At 57.7% G+C, this 18648-nt stretch overlaps 1 protein-coding gene across 1 annotated transcript in view; it reads left to right on the top strand.

Moving 5' to 3' along the window:
- CRAMP1 (cramped chromatin regulator homolog 1) overlaps positions 1 to 18648 on the top strand; it is a 53787-nt gene that overhangs the window by 23005 nt on the left and 12134 nt on the right. Inside the window, exons 6-13 of the mRNA XM_069487113.1 lie at positions 332 to 380; positions 6483 to 6568; positions 7090 to 7213; positions 8185 to 8266; positions 8815 to 9957; positions 14228 to 14405; positions 17356 to 17537; positions 17632 to 17706. Coding sequence (XP_069343214.1) covers positions 332 to 380; positions 6483 to 6568; positions 7090 to 7213; positions 8185 to 8266; positions 8815 to 9957; positions 14228 to 14405; positions 17356 to 17537; positions 17632 to 17706 — 1919 coding nt within the window. The remainder of the gene's footprint in view (positions 1 to 331; positions 381 to 6482; positions 6569 to 7089; positions 7214 to 8184; positions 8267 to 8814; positions 9958 to 14227; positions 14406 to 17355; positions 17538 to 17631; positions 17707 to 18648) is intronic.

The raw sequence follows: 18648 nt of genomic DNA, 5'->3' as shown, positions 1-18648 counted from the left end.
GGAGTGCAGAGTGGCCCTGGGTCTGGAAGGGAGTTTGGGGAGGAGACATCGGCTGACTGCAGCCGTGCAGTGCGCCTGCCTGGGGAAGCAGCTGGGCAGGACGTGCCGGCACCTTCCAGGTACCTTCCAGGTGAGCAGAGGCGCCAGGGGCGGTGGACTCGCTGGTGTGACTTGGGCAAGGGCTGCAGCTATGCAGGGGTTTCATCCTGGAAGCCCCTTGATGTTTGGTGACAGGATTTGGAGTCTCTGCTGAAGACAATAAAATGGGAATCTTTAGTGGTGTTGCTCCTAACTACCTCATGGTCTCATTTATTTGTGTTTCCACTTGAAGGTATGGATGACAAGAATGCCACCAAGTTGAACGAACTCATTCAGGTTGGGTAAGTCGCAGTTTTATTGTGAAACATTACTGACTCCTTGTGGATGTTTACATTTAATCTCTGAAGTACAGGAGTTGAAATGTGTGTGGTTTTCTTCCCTTGCTCAACGAGGACCCTTAGAGTTAACGTTGCGTCATCTTGGTTATGGTTCAGCCCCAACAAAGGTGCTGGGCCCGGAGGGCAGGGCAGGGCCGTCGCCACCCTGGGGAGGGAGGGCGGTGGCTGTGGTCTTGGGGTATGGCCCTTGGTCTCACCTTCTTGGGCTCTTTTCCTCTGCCGCCGTGCGTGTCTGAGTGCTCGTCGCCGTGTGTCTAGAAAGCCTCTGCGATGGCTTTTTCCTGCGTCCCCCCGGACTGCTCTGACGGTCTCCCTGCCTTCTTGGGCGCCAGCTCTGCCCCTCACGCCCCGGCCCTCCCAGGGGTCACGTGCTCTCCCAAGCAGCCTTGAAAAGGGGAGTGGGACTTCCTAGAGCAGGTCTGGGCCAGTCCGAGGCACCAGGAAGAGGGCTGCAGCCGTGCGTGGCGGTTGCTGTGGCTTGTCACCTGCGCGGGCGCCCTCCCAGCTGCGGTGCCCACCTGCCTTCCACCCACACGTCTGCTCCGCCTCTGTCAGGGTGCAGCAGCGCTTGCCCTGGGACCCTGGGGGCTCACCTGGCCCCAGGCCCTGGCACCTCACCTGTTACTGTCCCTCAGAGAGGTGCAGAGACACCTGAGGCAAGGTTTGGAACAGCACAGTGACAACAAGGTGCTGTGGCAGCTTGGCGGAAAGCTTTCCGTCTGCAACCGTGGAGAGAGAGGAGACAGACAGACTGCTGAGTCGTGTGTTCATGGTTTCTAGAAATAGCCGAGCGCCTCTGCTTGCCTGGCACACGAATGGGTGCCGGGACGCAGTGCTGACAGAGCTGTGGCGTGGCAGCTGATGTGGGTCCGCTGAGCAGGCCTTTCCCGTGTGTGTGCACGTGTCTGCGTACATGTGTGGACACATGAGATAACCTGGTACGATGTTACGATGAAATCGAGGGGGCGCAGACACTGCAGGTGATGGGAGGGCGCCTGCCTTCTCTGTGTGGGAAGGGCGTGTCCAGAGTGATACATTTATGGCTTTTAGACCAGGGTCTTGTCTATTTCTTTTGTTTGTTTTATAGAGTCTTGCTCTGTCGCCCAGGCTGGAGCGCAGTGGCATCATCACAGCTCACTGCAGCCTCCAACTCCTGGGCTCCAGCAATCCTCCTGCCTCAGCCTCCCAAAGTGCTAGGACTACAGGTGTCCACCACTATGCCTGGCTAATTTTTCTCTTTTTGGTGTACAATTTTATGAGTTTGGTTTTCTTAAAACAGACTTTATTTTTTAGAGCAATTTTAGGGTTACAGAAAAACTGTAGAGACGGCAGAGTTCCCATCTGCCCTCCCTTCCCACGTCCTCCCTGTTGTTAACGTCCTGCATTAGTCGGTCCCTTTGTTACATCCGCAAAGCCCCACGGGGCGTCATTGTCACCCAAAGTGCTCAGTTCACGGGAGGGCTCAGCCTAGGCGCTGTACAGTCTGTAGGTTTTAACCGATGTGTACTGTTGCGTGTCCTCTGTGGCAGCGTCACACGGAGGGTTTCACTGCGCTGCTAGTCCTGTGCCTGTCCTGCCCCGCCCGACTCCCACTGGTGGTCTCACCGTCTACTTTTGCCTCCCAGAATGTCATCGTCCAGGTGGAACCATCCAGGGGCAGCCTGTGTAGACTGACCTCTTCCTCGTGCAGTTCTGTGCGTTTTAACAAATACACGGGTGTGCGGCCCCCGCAGTCAGGATACAGGGCACGTCCAGCACCTCCGAAAAATCCCTCCCTGTGCCTTTGCCGTGGCCTCCTCCCCGCAGCCACTGAGCCGCTCCCCGTCCCCTGGAGTTTAGCCTTTTCCAGAAAGCCACCCAAATGGCACCACAGCTGTGGCCCTCTGAGGGTGGCTTCCGCCCTCCAGCAGTGTTCACGCGGGGTTCTTTGAGCCTCTCGGACCTGCTGCTCGCTCCTGCTTCCTGCTGAGCGCTGCCGCGTGCCGACCTCCCGCAGACTGCTTGCCCGTCCTCTGTGGAGGGACACCGGCTTGCTGGCAGTTCCCATCTGCCCTCCCTTCCCACATCCTCCCTGTTGTTAACGTCCCCAGAGGCATCCAGGTTTCACCTGGGTGCGTCCCCTCGAGGAGGAGGTGGGAGCGCGTGTCTCACTTGGCGACCAGTTGCCAGCGTTTCCCAGCGTGAGAGGTCAGTGCGACCCGTGCTCCCCAGCACCTGGTGTTTCCAGTTCGCTCTGACCGTCCTCGTGGGTGTGAAGTGGTGCCTCAGGGTGGTTCCGATCTGCATTTCCCTGGTGACCGATGGTGCTGTGTGTCCTTCTTGGTCTTGTTTGCCATCTGTGTGTCTTGGTGCTTGTTCACATCTTGCCCATTTCCTAGGGACTGAGTTTAGAGAGGGCCTTGTGTGTTCCGATGGCAGGTCCCACGTCGGATGTGCGACACACACGCTTCTCCAGGCGGCGGCCTGCCTTCGCGTTCACTTAGCGTCTCTCACAGAGCAAGGGTCGTCACTTTGATGAAGTCTGGCCTGTAGTGACTCCCTTTGTGGTTTGTGCTGTCAGTGTGGGGTCCGAGACCTCTTTGCCTAAACCAAGATCAAGGGTGTTCTTCCGCGTTTTCTTCAGAAGTATTATAGTTTTACGTCTGAATCCACGATCCACTTTGAGTTACATTTTGTGTATGATGTGAAGTTTGGGCCAAAGTTGATTTTCTTGCTTCTGGCTGTCGGGTTCTGGCGGCACCACTGTTGGAACGGACTGTCCTCTCTCGGAGGAGCTGCTCCAGCTTGCCTGCCAAAGACCACCCGTGACTGTACTGTGGGGTCCGTTTCGGGACCTTTTGTTCATTCCATCAATTTATGTGCCCTTCTTTCACCAACAGACATTCTTTTTAACAAACAAACAAAAAATCTGTAGTGGTGGAACAGAGATGGGAACAAATTAGTTGGTGCCCATGGAAGACTCTTCCTTGATTTCAGACCAAAGGCGACTGGAGTATTTAACTAGCTGTTGTCTATACTCTTCATGCAGACCCCATTCAATTAACTGTGAATCTCTCAGTTACAGAATTATAAAATTAAATTAAGGAATAAATGAATTGGGAAAAGGTCTAAACTAAAATTGAATCTTATTATGTTATTCCCAGACCCAGAGGCACAGAAACTTAGCACGTGCTTATTAGATTTATCAAGTGTCTGTGCAGAGAAGAAAGCACATCAGAGGGAAGCCAGAGCCAGACACATGGAGGATTGCTCCGTCGTCTGTTTGCTAGACCCGGGGAGGAGTTCACGAGAGCCCTGTGTGTGTTGGTGTACTCAGCGAGAGATCAAACTGTGATTCTGCCACAGGCATTACCTCTTAAACCCAGCGCCCCAAGGAAGGCCTGGCCTGTCTTTCAGCCTCCAGGCTGCTGTGGGGTGGGAGGTGTGGACCACGTCCTGGGACCGTGGCCCGACCCGAGAGTCCTTGCCTGTGAGCTTGAGCGTGGCCCTTCACTGTATACGGTGCCCCGGCTTCAAGCTGGTGTTAGAAATTACATTAGCAAGAGGAGGATTGTGATCCGAGTATGGTTACTGAGCAATGAAAAAGGGGGCACTCGTTTTCATTGAAGGAAAAAAAAGGAAGTCACAAAATAGCAGTTTAACGGAAGATGTGATTATTGTAAACACAGGTGCCACATGACACAGCTCCACCGGCTGTTGAAACCCTGCCTACTGCTGATTTGTTTGGGGCAGATGGAACAGAAAGCAAGAAGCAGAAAAGTGCGTTTGCTTCCAGAGCACTTCCCGGGAGAGATGGCTTAGGAATTGACTCCAGGCTTAGTCGCCGGTCTTCCCAGTGTCCCTCCTGGTCCCTTCTCCTGCAGCCCTGCGCCAGCGTCATTAATAAAGCTGCCGTGGCGGGTGCCTGTAATCCTGGCTACTCAGGAGGCTGGGGTAGGGGAGATCCCTTGAGCCCAGGAATTTGAGACCAACCTGGGCAACAGAGCAAGACCCTATCTCAAAAAAAAAAACGAAAACCACACAACTTGTGGTGGCCCTTGTTATCTGTATGTTACACCTGGGTCAAGGTGGTTGAAGAACAGTGTCTCAAGAGAACATGTTCTGTGGAGACACTCGTCCCCTCTGATTTACGCCTCCAGACAGAAAGGGAGTGGGGGCACGGAAGCTTTCTTCCTGGGGCCTTGCCTCTGTGGCCAGGCTTTCCGCGTCTCAGCTCTGCTCTTCGGTGTCTTGTGTTAGCTTCCCAGCACAGAAGGAGCTCCGTCAGTGCTCGCGCGGGCGGGGCGGTGGAGGGACAGGCGAGGAGGTGGATGGACAGATGAGTGAATGGGCGGAGGGGTGCGTGGACAGAGGGAGGAGGGGTGGAGGGGTGCGTGGACAGAGGGAGGGGTGGAGGGGTACGGGGACAGAGGGAGGGGCGGAGGGGTGCGTGGACAGAGGGAGGGGCGGAGGGGTGCCTGGACAGAGGGAGGGGCAGAGGGGTACGGGGACAGAGGGAGGGGCGGATGGGCACGTGGACAGAGGGAGGGGCGGAGGGGTATGGGGACAGAGGTAGGGGTGGAGGGGGTGCGTGGACAGAGGGAGGGGCGGAGGGGTACGGGGACAGAGGTAGGGGTGGAGGGGGTGCGTGGACAGAGGGAGGGGCGGAGGGGTACGGGGACAGAGGGAGGGGCGGAGGGGTGCGGGGACAGAGGGAGGGGCGGAGGGGTGCGGGGACAGAGGGAGGGGCGGAGGGGTGCGGGGACTTGTGGCTGCCGTGGCGTGAGGCATCATTGAGGTTTCTGTATGCAGTGACTGTACCCAGCTGCTGCTCCTGTCCTCGCACCCCACCAGGACCTCTCTGTTTGACCTTATAAACATTTGCTTAAAGCCTTAAAGATTGTGGAGTGATGGTAAAATCCACTGTGGAGGATACTGAGACCTTAAAATGCTGAAATTAGAGTCACTTACGTTTTAGGAAAAAGGAGATGACAGCTTTGTTTCTGAGAAGTGGCGGTTGTGGTGATGCCCTGTCTGATGTTCCTGCCGTCTGAGCTGTCTCTGTCCGAGGCGCACAGTGGGGGCTTCTCCTGCCGTCCGCGGGGGCCGTGCCTCCTGTGCGGCATTCCTTTTGAAACCGTTGTGTCAGAATAGCATTTCCAAGAATTTTGCGACTAATACAAAATTACATTCTTATAAAATTTTCAAACAATACACATATAAAATAAAAGACCCTCCCAACCACCCCGTGGTGCTCCCCTTGCCAAAAATAACCACTTGTAATAATGTTATGTGTATCCTAAATTTTTTTCTTGGGCGACTTTATTATTTGTCTTGCCCACACTTAATTTTACTGCTGTTTTTAAAACAGCCTACCTTTATCGAGTATTTCCAAGGTATTCCAACTATATTTTTTAGAGGGAACTATTTTTTTTGCTTTTGTACTGATTTTATTAGTTGCATAGTGATTCTTTAATTTAAATAACTCCAGCCCATCTGCAGCTGTGCTCTGGGCCTGCCTACAGGTCGCTGGGGGGAGCATGTGGTGACCCCTGACCTCCAGCTACCGGTGCCCTGGGTCCTGCTGGTAAGGTTTACAGAGGGGTTGGGGGCAACGCGGATGTGGCCAGGTAGTCACGGAGAGGTTATGTAGAGGTGGACTGAGAGCCTCTGCTTTGAGGGGCTGAAGAGGGACGAGCCCGCAGACCTGGAGCAGGGGAGGGAGGGGTGGCGTCTGAGGGCCTCCAGCGCAGCGGCCCCTGCAGGGGTGGATCCCAGCTCGTGCCGGCCAGTCGCTGAGCGGGAGGGCACAGTGTGTTTCCTGTCCCCTTGGGGTGTGAGCTGTGGTCAGGAGAGCAGCAGGGTGTCCAGAGTCACCACATCACGTCTGTCACCGCGTCTACCTGCTATCCTGGGAGCCCCGCGCGGTGCCAGGCAGGTGCTGGCAAGAGGGGCGGGTGCGTGGCCAGGCCCCCCTGCTCTGGCTCAGCGCCTCTTGGACGCACGGCCCTTCCTTCCTTCTCTTCATTCGGAGGCCTCAGTGTCCCTTCAAAACTCTTTTCCCAGGGCCACCACCGTGCGTTACAAAGGGAGGAACCTGCGGATCAAAGCACCTATGTGCCGGGCCCTGAAGAAGCTCTGCGATCCAGACGGTACGTGGATGGGGGCGGGGCCGGCACGTCCCGTAGCCCACGGGATCGGACCTGGTGCCCGTCTCGTCCCACTTGATGATGGGCTGGCTGAGCTACAGATGACTCTGCCGTTGCTTTGTGTCTGACCCCGCTTCATCCCAGTCCTGGGAACGGGCTGCTCGTGAATTTGAAACTCTTCCTCGTCATAGCTGTGCGTCCACGCAGCGCGTCCAGTTTGGCTCAGGAGCTAAACCTTCAGACAGAGCAGTCAGCCGTTGTCAGGATGGAGGCTCTCGTGGCCTCTGTGGCCGGGTCTGTGGCTCTGCCTTTGCAAATGCACAAGCAGCCGAGCCGGAGTTTCTTCCTTGCGGGTCTTTCTCTGCCGTCCTTGCCCCCCTCCGCTAGGCGGTCTGTCCGCAGCTCCCTCGTCCCACTGGTTTTCTTTCTGGTGGAGCTCTTTGCCTTCTACCTCAAGGTTGGTCTGCGCGAGACTTTCATGGTGTCCCCCCCCCCCCGCCCCCGCCCCGCCCCCTCCGTTGCAGGCTTGAGTGACGAAGAGGACCAGAAGCCAGTGCGCCTGCCCCTGAAGGTCCCTGTAGAGCTGCAGCCACGGAACAACCACGCCTGGGCCCGTGTGCAGAGCCTTGCCCAGAACCCACGCCTCAGGTAACGTGGTCTTCCGCGCTCTGACAGCGCATGAGGACGGGTGTGGGGGTGACTCTGGGGCACCTGGGAGCGCCGGGCTGCAGGTCCACACCTGGGCAGGGGTCTCAGGCCGTTGTGCGAGCTCAGAGTGCGTGGTGAGAAGGTGAGTGGCTGCAGAGCCTTCCCCTTGTCCCCCTCAAGCCCTCACTGTTCCTCCCCCGCTGGCTCCCTGGAGGTCTGTGTCTGGTTTGTGCACAGGGCACCCACAGAACGGGCCTTTTCCATTTGTATGTTTTTCTAAATTGAGGTAAAATTCACATAACAAAAGGGGCCGTTAGCCATTTTGACGTTTACAGTTCAGCGGCGTTTAGTGCATCCCTAGTGCTGTGCAGCCACCGCCTCTGTCTAGTTGCAGAACATTTTTACTACACCCAAGAGAGACCCCGTACCATCAGCAGTCACCCCTCAGCTCTCACCCTCCCCCAGCCCCCGGCAACCCCCAGTCTACTTCTGTCTCCGTGCGGTTGCCTGTTCTGGACACGTCGCAGCGTGCCGTCGTGCACAGAGCCTCCCGCGACCGGCTTCGTTCGCTGCGCGGGGTGGTTTTGAGGTGCATCCACGCTGTAGCACGTGTCGGCGCTTTATTTCTGTCTTTTACGTGTTTTTATTTTCTCGGGTGGAGGAAGGCTGTCGAGACACCCGCCCTTCCTGAGCCCAAGAGGAGCTCACAGCACAGGGCGGCGGTCGTCCCCGTGTCCCAGTCGAGACCGGGTGCTGGTGCAGGGTGCATGCATGGCCGTCACTCCACAGCTCCGTGTGAATCCTAGGTGCTCTCACCTGGAAAGGCTCATTTTTAGGAAAAGGAGCTGAGGGCCCAGCAAACGCCCCCTCCCTGGTGCCCCTTCCAAGGCCCCTTTTCTCTTTTTGGTGCTTCAAGCCGAAGGTGTCCCTGTTGTCCCAGCGTCCCTTCCCCGCACTTGCCGTCTCTCTAGGATGATCGTGGAGCTGCACCGGAAGGTCTCCAGCCTCATCGAGTTCTTGAAGCAGAAGTGGGCGCTCCAGGAAGTGCGAATTGTATCTTTTTCCAACTGAAGTGAGCCCTCCAGTCCCCGCCCCGAGTGCTGTTGGGAATGGGTCTTGCTTCCTAGTACCTGTCATTGTGAGGGCCCATGGGCGTAGCGGCTGTGCTGTGACGTTGTGTGCCACTGTCACCTTTGTCTGCTGGGTTTGGGTTGTTGAGCCCCTGTCTGACCTCCTGCAGTGTTAGGACGTGGTCACAGCCAACCCTCCCCAATGTCACTGGGCTGCTGTCTAGCCCGTGGGGGTGGCTGAAGTGTTCCTGCCAGTAGGTTGAGCACAGTGACCACGGGACAGCCCAGGTTTCTCCATGTCCCCGGCTGGCTCCTGCAATGTGTATCGAGTATGAATTTCCTAAAGATGCCAAGTGTCTGGGTTAGCATTTTTGGTAGTGGCGTGAGGAAAGCCTGGGTCAGGAGTCAGGGGGGCATGATCGAGCCCCAGGGGTGCCAGGGGGGCGTGTGGCTGTGGTCTAGCCATGTGCCTGGGGGTCAGCACGACCGTGGTGGCAGCCAGTGGGGCGCCTTCCTTGACCGTGTGTTCAGCGGAAGACGCTTGAGGAGCGGCAGCTGCAGGACTCGTGCGCTGCGCCCACGCAGGAGAAGGTGACGCTGCACCTGTTCCCAGGCGAGAACTGCACGCTGACGCCGCTGCCTGGCGTGGCCCGCGTGGTGCACTCCAAGGCCTTTTGCACAGTGCACTGGCAGGAGGGCGGCCGGTGCAAGCAGAGCGCCAAGGACGGCCACTCGCTGCCCCCAGCCCAGATCCTGGGCATCCAGAGCGGGCAGGGCACGGCCCGGGGCCATGTGAAGTGCCCGAGGGGCGGCGCTGAGAGCAAGGGTGGGGGGCGGCCCCCTCCCACCACTGACATGTCTCAGAGCTCTGGAGAGAGTTCCCCTGAAAGTGCCCCTGGGGAGGGGGCCACCCCGAGCCTGAGCATCCCCGACGCTCCTGACAGGCCTCCCCCTGGGCACCAGGACACTGGGCCACATCTCGAGAAGACCCCTGCAGTGGCTCCTGCGGAGGGTGGGGACGGCCCTACCCAAGAGCTGGGGGCCCAGGAGCCGGGGGCCTTGCCATGTGCCTGCAACCAGCTCCCAGACCTGGAGGACGAGCTCTCCATCCTAGACCCCTTGCCCCGCTACCTAAAGTCCTGTCAGGACCTCATTGTCCCCGAGCAGTGCCGCTGCGCGGACACACGGCTGGGGGGCGTGCACCCTCCTGGCGGGGCTGTCTCCCCAGAGGCTCCTGCCCCTGGCAGCAAGGAGGCTGCTGACCTCGCCCCAGCTGGCCCCGGGCCCCTGCCAGATGTTTGCACTAAAGACTTGGCAGACGCACCTGCAGAGGAGCCCCAGGAGAAGGGGAGCCCCTCAGAGCCTCCGCCACCTCAGGGACCGCCTGCCGCCAGGCCCCCGAAGGAGGTCCCCGCCAGCCGGCTGGCCCAGCAGCTCCGCGAGGAGGGCTGGAACCTGCAGACCTCCGAAAGCCTTACGCTGGCCGAAGTCTACCTCATGATGGGCAAGCCGAGCAAGTTGCAGCTGGAGTATGACTGGCTGGCTGCCCTGGGCCCCGGCCAGGCCCCCGGCGCGCAGGGCCAGGCACCCGGCTCTCCGCCCGCCGCGCTCCACAAGCAGCGCCTCCTCCGCTGCCTCCTGAAGCTCATCTCCACCGAGGTCAACCCGAAGCTGGTGAGTGGGTCGGGCTGTCAAAAGCAGCAGCAGCAGCCGGGCCTTTGCAGGGCTGGTTTTGTTGAGTCTTACTGAGGACTAGGGGCTGCGGCCCAGGTTACAGACACACAGACACTGACCCTGTCAGACATTATCTTACGTGCAGGAAAAGGTAAGGACCAGGGTCATTTATCTTTTAAGCCAGTGGTCCCCAACCTTTTTGGCACCGAGGACCTGTTTCATGGAAGACAGTTTTTTCACGGACCGAGGCAGTGGGGATAGTTGTGGGATGATTTGAGCACATTGCGTTTCATGTGCAGTGAAACCTCTCTGCTAACGAACGATAATCTGTATTTGTAGCCCAGCGCTCGCATCGCCACCTCAGCTCCGCCTCAGGTCATCAGGCGTTAGATTCTCATAAGGAGCAGCGACCTAGACCCTCCGTGTGCAGTTCACAGTAGGGTTTGTGCGTAATGCCGCTGCTGATCTGGCAGGACCAGGGCATGGGCCGTGACGCGAGCGATGGGGAGCAGCTGCAAACACAGACGAAGCTTCGCTCGCTCACCTGCCGCTCACCTCCTTCCATGCAGCCCAGTTCCCGACAGGCCACAGACCGGTCCTTGGTCTGGGGGGTGGGGGGGCGGCAGTTTTAAGGGATACAGTGACTCGGGCAGATGACAGGGTGTGGGGCAGTGGGCTCTGTCCTGTTTTGTCTTCAGAGCTGCTTTTCTGAGAGTCACACATCATCGCAGAGTCCAGGTCTTGTGAAATGACGCTGGCAAGCAGAAATGAGCAGATGTGTCTTCCAAGACCATTTTGTCTTCCTGGCCGCCTCGGGGGGAGCCAGGCCCAGCCTGGAGGGCTCTCAGCTGGGTGGCGAGGGCCTGCCAGCAGCGTGGGGTCCAGAGGGGAGAGACACGGTTCTGTGGCAGGGCAGGGCAGGGCAGGGCACCAGGAGCCTGCAATACCTCAGGCAAGCGGGGAGGCCCGGGCCCAGCTGACCAGGGAGGCAGAGGCTCTTTGTAGACCACCCAGGTGGGGGTGTGGGGCACTTGGTGAGGCCCTAGTTCTCTGCATGGCACCAGGAGTGCAGCACTGAGCGGGCTGGACATGGTCACTGTTGGGGGGCTTGGACGAAGACGACAACGGGTAGCACCTTTGAGCCCTGTCGTGCTCCTGTGAGTCTGCCAGGCCCAAGCGCGCAGCAGGGGGATGGGACAGCCAGCGCAGGGGTGAGGGTGAGGGTGAGGTCAGGAGCCGAGCTGCGTTCCAGCCTCACCTCGGCAGCTGCTGCAGGTCTCTGCGGAGGGAACGCCGGCTGGGGTTCCCACTGTAGAACGTCACCCCCGCGCAGGCCCTCGGGGTGTCTGTGCAGTGGGAATTAACAGGATGCCCACGGGAGTCCCAGGCAGGGCTTTGGTGGGGCCCGTGCACAGGGAGCCTCTATGGCACGGGCTGCTTCCTGAGGGGAGTCTGGGGAGAGTGTTAAAGAGGCTCAGGCAGGAGGAGGGTGACGTGTGTGCCCTGCGTGGTTCCATTACATGCTGCGTTAGCGTCGTATGTCCCATGAGCTGTTAAGGCTCTACTCCCGGCCATGATTTTGCATTAAAATGAGCTTATCATAAGGAAAAAGGGTAAAGTCAGTATGGGAGTCTCTTCTGCCTCGAGGGACTTCGGTCTGGATAGGTCTGGCTTCTCTGCAGCCAGGTATCTTAGCAGCTTGTGTCCATGTTTTGTTCCTGAAAAATATTACTCCTAAGACAAATGGTTTAGCCCTTTTCTTATGTGGGTATGGGCTGAATTCTGGAGATCAGCAAACTCTGCCTTAGCTCTGCAGCTGCTAATTAGGCTGGGTCATGTTGACTCCTCTGGTCAGGGCTGAGGGGCCTGAGTCTTGTCCCTGTGTTGTCTTGGAAAGACTGTCCCCACTGTGTTGTGCAGGCAGCGTGTGACGAAGTCAGGGCTGAGCAGGGGGTGTCGGCAGGCCGAGGTGGAGGAGCAGAGCTGGGGAAGGGCTGGACAGGGTGGTCCCTGTGGTGTGCGGGCCCCTCTGAGGGTAGCTGTTGAGGTCTGGGGTCCTCTGGAGGCTCCTTGTTTTGTGTGGTCCTGGAGCCCAGCAGGGGTCCCCTACCACAGGGAGGCCAGTTAGCGGAGCCCACAAATAGGGTACAGAAGGCGCCGCTGATGGGAGTAACCCCATCCCGCACCCCTGAAGTCTGAATAGGATCACCTGGGTACAAGCGCAAGGTCCTGGGCTCCAGAGAGTGGTGTGTTATTTTCGGTGGCGAGCCGCTGGGGGAGCCATGGGTCGGGGGCGGTGTGAGCGCCAGGCCCTCCAAGGACCAGGCTGGGGTTTTGCGACCAGAACTGTGTGGGAAGTCTGTGTGCCTGTGTCCTCGTGAGCCCCACACCTGCTGTCCCGTGCCTGGTGTCGGTCACGACTCCCGCCCTCGCGCCCCTGGGTGGTGCTTGCAGGGAGAGGGGCTCGGTCACCATGTGGCGAGAAGGTGAGGAGGAGCCGGAGACGGGGCTTGTGGGGGTGCTGGTGACTGGGCCCGGCGCTCAAGTGGCTTTCAGGCCAAGCCGGACAGGGAAGGTGGCCTCAGTTGGAGCAGTGGGGAGGGGACCCTTGGGCCAGCCCTGCTGTAGGACAACCGGGGTGAAAGAGTGGAGACCCACAGGCAGTGGATTTAAGGACTTTTCAGGTTTGGATCTTGGGCAATCACAGGAGGGGATGGAGGAGAGACGGGTGTGTCTAGGTGTCCTGGGAAGGAGCCACAGCGGGCGTCCCAGTCTCGGCCTCAGTAGGACAGGGCAGAGGGCAGGGTGGATATGTGAGGGTCATAACTGGGCCCTCCAAGCACAGCACCCCGACGGGGTGCCCGGCCAGTGGCTCCCATCGCCCAGGCACTTGCTAGGAAGGCAGATGCGGGGACAGGTCCAGCCGTCTGTACAGACCAGGCCCAGGGGGCTGGTCCGGCTCAGGTGCGGGAACCACCGCCCAGAGGCCCGGCTGAGGCTGGAGACCTGGCATCAGAGGTGGACGGCCCGCCTGTGTTCTCCCTCTGCCGATCCTCACCCTGCAGCTGGGACGGGCCGAGCCCCCGAGATCAGGAGACGCTAGAGGCTGGCGGAGCTGCTCAGGCGGGTGGGAAAAGTGAAATAGGAAAGGACGCGGGGCTGGTGGGGCTGGCGGGGCTGCGGGGTCTATACCATGGCAAAGGTGGGTGGGCGGGGGCTGGAGGTGCTGAGCGGGCAGAGTCCGTGAGGCTGTGCCGAAAGCGCAGGCTGCGTCATTCACAGGTGAGGTCGTGTCCGGTGGGACCTGGGGAGTGGCGCCAGCAGCGAGGGGTCCTCGGCCAGGTCTTCCCAGGGTGCCGGGACATCTCCGTGGTGAGCCTGGCGGGGGCCCAGGATGCAGCAGCAGCCTCTGCAGGGCCTGGAGCTGGGCCTGGGCCTGTGGAGCCCTCGGGCTGGGGGCTTTGGCTCCTCAGAGGCCTCTGCTGTGACTGAGTTTGGTTCTGGAAAGTAAGTCTGTGTCTCTTTCCTCTGACTCCGAACAGAAGAGGCTGCCGCGGTCATCTCAGGCTGGCTTTTTTTTTTTTTTTTTTTTTTGAGACAGAGTCTCACTCTGTTGCCCAGGCTAGAGTGAGTGCCGTGGCGTCAGCCTAGCTCACAGCAACCTCAAACTTCCGGGCTCAAGCGATCCTCCTGCCTCTGCCTCCCAAGTAGCTGGGACTACAGGCATGCGCCACCATGCCCAGCTAATTTTTTTTATATATATTTTTAGCTGTCCATATAATTTCTTTCTATTTTTAGTAGAGATGGGGTCTCGCTCTTGCTCAGGCTGGTCTCGAACTCCTGAGCTCAAACGATCCGCCCACCTCGGCCTCCCAGAGTGCTAGGATTACAGGCGTGAGCCACCGCGCCCGGCCTCAGGCTGGCTTTTTAATGCGGCTTTGTCACTTGCCGTCCGGTGCCTCCTCCCGCAGCCTCACCCAGAGTGGCGCGGGCCAGGCCGTGTGCGGGCAGTGCAGACACGGAAGGTGCTCGGGATGGGCCGGTTGTCACTGCTTCCCTGACCAGTGAGCTTTCAAACCGGCGAGCTGCCGAGTGACTCTGGGGGATGCCGCAATCGGTGCTTCTGCCCTGACCTCTGCCGTCGCGCCAGCACCTCCCGAGTCCTCCTGGACCTCAGGGGCGTCCTCACGCCTCCTGCTCCAGGGCGCTCGTTTCACAGTGGTGTTTTGTGTGCTGAGTTTGGACGTTGTTTGGCCCATTTCTGCCCCAGGCTCCGGAAGCAAACGCCATGTCCACAGCCTCGGTGAGGCCCTCGCAGGAGGAGCAGTCAGCGACACCCCCAGGGAAGGTGGTGACCATCAGCTCCCGCAGCCCCCGGTGTCCCCGGAACCAGGCCACCCTCCGCAGCAGCAAGACCTTCCCGCCCAGCTCCGCTCCTTGCTCCTCAGGTGAGGCGGGCGACTGCACTCCCCATCCCCCATGCCTGGACCGCCCTGAAGGTGCCATCCGTGGTCCTGGGTGGGTTTGGGGACTGAGCTACAGGTGTGCCTGAGACCCGGCCTTGCTGTCCAGTCTGCCACGGCCCCGCAGACGGGGCAGGTACGGAAATCACTGCCTCCTCGTGGGAGGGTGAGCGCAGGGGCCGATCAGAGGGGGTTTGGAGGTAGGAGCCAGCAGGAAGCAGAGGACAGGTGGCCCTTGCCAGTCTGTTTGGGGCCAGCATCATGAGGCCAGCAAATGCCTCTGTAACAGGCCCCTGAGAAGGCTGGTTTTTCAGAGCCTGCAGCAAGTGTTTTCTTTATATCTAAAATATTAAAGAAGGCTTCAGTGAGGGGATGTGCCAGCACTCCTAGAAAGTCCTAGAAAAAAGATGGAATGAGCTGCTGTCCGCAGTGTGCCATGTCTCAGGTGTACGCAGGAAATGATCCCAATTCAAGGTTCATAAATTGTGTTACTGGAGACATGAAACCCCAAGATTGACGTAGCCTGTTTCCTGCAGCATCAATTTTACTTGCTTTTAACTCATATTAAAACAGGCTGTCGTGGCTAGAATGGTGAGTTCTACGTGAAGTTTAAAGGTAGAATGAGCAACTTGAACACTTTGTGTGGCTGTACCCATGTCCCTCTCCCAGGCACAGAGGAGGTGGTGCCACTGTGGATGGGCACGGGCCGCTCTGGCTCTTCTGCTCCTCCCAAGACAAGTCTGGTGAGACGGGCGTGACCGTGCAGGTGGGGGCCGCTGGGGCTGAGGGCCGGGTGCTCCCTTCTGTCCCGTGCCCTGGAACGCCACCTCCACACTTTGACTTGGAGGCTGCTGTCTCGGCGGCGTTGCTGGCGCGGGTGCTGTGACTGCAGCGTCGGCCCAGGTCTGTGCTCCGGCGCCCGCGTCGTGCAGGTGACAGCTCGGCCTCTGCTGAGTCGGCCCCCTGGAGTCAGGCAAAGCACTGGCCTGGCCAGGCACCGAAACACACGCAGCGTCCTGGTGTGTTGACGGCTCCCCAGCTTATTTTCCTCTCAGAGAATGTCGCTGGCTTCTGGGTTTTCTCTGATGAGTAATGCTGTGGGGACCTGCCGGGAGATGCTGGGGACCCCACTTCCCTGGGTCCGTCCTCATGGCCTGGGAGGAAATAGAGACTGCTGTTGCGTTAGCTCACGTCCTCCTGAAGTTCTTTTCTTGTTGTTGTTTCTCCTTCCGCTTCCTCCGATTCCTTCCTGGCTGTCTGGTGGGGACGGTGCCAGCAGGCTTGAGTCCTAGTGGACACAGCGGTGACACGCGCTCACTGCTGGTGGCCAGCGGGTGGGTTGTGTGGGTTTTTCCTGCCTTCCATTCTGATTTTTAAATTTCTTAATTCTGCGTACTCTTTCATTTCCTCTTTCTGAATTGAGGATGGTTGTAGACCGAAGAACCTGTAATTCTAGAAATCTATGATAGCGTGTAGAAGACCTGGCCCTTTATCCACAAATCTGCAGATAAAGAATAAAGAGGGGCCGGGTGCGGTGGCTCACGCCTGTAATCCCAGCGCTCTGGGAGGCCGAGGCGGGCGGATCGTTTGAGCTCAGGAGTTCGGGACCAGCCTGAGCAAGAGCAAGACCCCGTCTCTACTAAAAATAGAAAAATTAGGGCTGGGCGCGGTGGCTCACGCCTGTAATCCTAGCACTCTGAGAGGCCGAGGCGGGTGGATCGCTCAAGGTCAGGAGTTCGAGACCAGCCTGAGCAAGAGTGAGACTCCTGTCTCTACTAAAAAAAATAGAAAGAAATTATCTGGCCAACTAAAGTATATATAGAAAAAATTAGCCGGGCATGGTGGCGCATGCCTATAGTCCCAGCTACTCAGGAGGCTGAGGCGGTAGGATCGCTTGAGCCCAGGAGTTTGAGGTTGCTGTGAGCTAGGCTGACGCCATGGCACTCACTCTAGCCCGGGCAACAAAGCGAGACTCTGCCTCAAAAAAAAAAAAAAATAGAAAAATTAGCCGGGCATGGTGGCTCCTGTAGTCCCAGCTACTCGGGAGGCTGAGGCAGGAGGATTGCTTAAGCCCAGGAGTTTGAGGTTGCTGTGAGCTGGGCTGACGCCACGGCACTGTAGCCTGGGCAACAGAGTGAGAGTCTGTCTCAGAAAAGAAAGAGCAAAGAGAGGGGTGGTTCCCACCATGGATTTGGGTGGTGGTGAGAACAGCAGATTGAGGCCCACTGCACTAGTTCTGACATAAATATTTTCTGTTCTTTTATCTCCGGGTCTGTTTTCTAAAAACTAGAGATTTAGAGCAGGGTTCAGCCAACTGCAGTCTGCAGCCGGAGTCCAGCCGCTGCTGCTGTTCCAGGCGCAGCCCACTGGCGCAGAGCCACGCTCACTGCGTGTGTCTGCAGCCGTGTGTGCCGCAGACAGGGCTGCCCCGGGGACGAGCGCCCACAAAGCCGAGGAGGGCGTCTGGCCCTTTACCAGGAAAGTTTGCTGGTTCCTGGTTTGCAGTAGGTGACCTTGAGGGCTCTTCTAGCTCTGGAAACTTGTCTAAGATTGCTTTCATTCATTCATTCATTCAAACAGTAGAGACGGGGCCTCACTGTGTTGCCCAGGCTGGTCTCCAGCTCCTGGGATTACGGCGCTCACCACTGCGCCAGCCTCTGAAAAGTCCTCAAACTCTGCCCCTCCCTGGGCACTGAGCAGAGTGGTGAAGTGCTTCTGTCCTATCCAGGAGACCCGTGATCCGCTCAAAACAGAAACGAGAATTTCAGTGAGAATGACGGAAAAGCAGTGTTCTTACGGGACTGAGATACAGCAAATTCCTTTCAAGGCAACCGAACAGGTTGCCAAGAGAATTCCTTTCGGATTTTCTTCCCAGCAGGACTCCACCCCCTGGAGATGTTGCTAGGTGAGTTGATTCTCCCTTCTCCTTTTCCAGGTTTGCGAAACCCTCCGAGACCCCTCTTGGTGGCTGGTTCCTCTAGCACAGGAAGCAGTGACTCGGATGGTGGCCTTTTTGCTGTCCCAACAACTTTGCCACCCAACAGCCGGCACGGGAAGCTCTTCTCTCCCAGTAAGGAAGCAGAGTTGACGTTCCGTCAGCATCTGAACTCCATCAGCGTAAGTGCAGGCCGCGCTGCCCTGCGTGCCGGGTGCCCCACCCCCTGTTCGTGGAAAACGCACCTTCAGGAGTCGGGTCCTGTTTGCCTTACAGATGCAGTCGGATTTCTTTTTGCCAAAGCCCAGGAAATTGCGGAACCGGCACCTGCGGAAGCCATTGGTGGTCCAGGTCAGGGAACCTCGTTCGAGTCTGCATGTGCCCAGCCTCGCAGCTGGGCCCTCCTGGCCAGGCTGACAGGTCACACTGGGTTTCTTCTGTATCTCAGGTTTTCATGGTGTAAAATGGGGGAAATCCTTGCCCCTCTTTTCCTCCTCGTGAATAGGGTAAATACAAGCAGCAGCAGTGCACGTAAGGATGACTTTTGAACAACGTTGAAAACTGCTTGAAAAAAGACAAAGTTCTGGGGATTCATGTCCCAGTAGTGTCGCAGATTGGGATGTATTCAAGGATGATCAGAACATCTATTTACAAATATTTAGTCAGTGGAAGCAGCTGGCCAGAGGCCCGGCCTCTCACGAGCCCGTGATCATGAACCTGGGAGGACCCGCAGGTGCCACGTGCAGACCCAGGGGAAGCCCAGGGAAGTAGAGGCACGTGAGAAAGAAGACATTGTCATTTTGAGGTGTGAGATAAGGGAAGGAGGCTGGAAGTCTGAAATAACTACGGCCTTAGAAATTTATAAATGTGTATTTTTTTGGATTAATGTTTTTTGTAGACTCTTAGAAATCTTTTTCTCTCTTGAGATTAGTATATTTAGAAATCAGTGATTGCATGAAAGGTCTTAGGAAGAAAGATGCATTCTAAGTCTTAGGTATTTTGTATTCAGATTAATTTAGTACATTTTATCTCGTACATTTCATCGTCTGCATTTAAAATGGAAGATGCTCCTGGCTGGGTGCACGCTCTGGCTGTTAAATCCAATGTCGAAAACTACGGCCCAGGGGTCAAGCCCAGCCTGACTGTTGTTTCTATTTAAAACAGCTTTGTAGATACACAGTTCACACACCATGACATCACCCATTTAGAGTATATAACTTACTGGTTTGTAGTCTCTGTACAAGGTGGTACAACCATCGCCACTGTCTGATGCCCAAACAATATCACCCGAGG

Source organism: Eulemur rufifrons, chromosome 14 (assembly GCF_041146395.1).
Source record: "Eulemur rufifrons isolate Redbay chromosome 14, OSU_ERuf_1, whole genome shotgun sequence".
Taxonomy (NCBI): Eukaryota; Metazoa; Chordata; class Mammalia; order Primates; family Lemuridae; genus Eulemur; species Eulemur rufifrons.
This window is presented reverse-complemented; position numbering and strand designations above follow the sequence as displayed.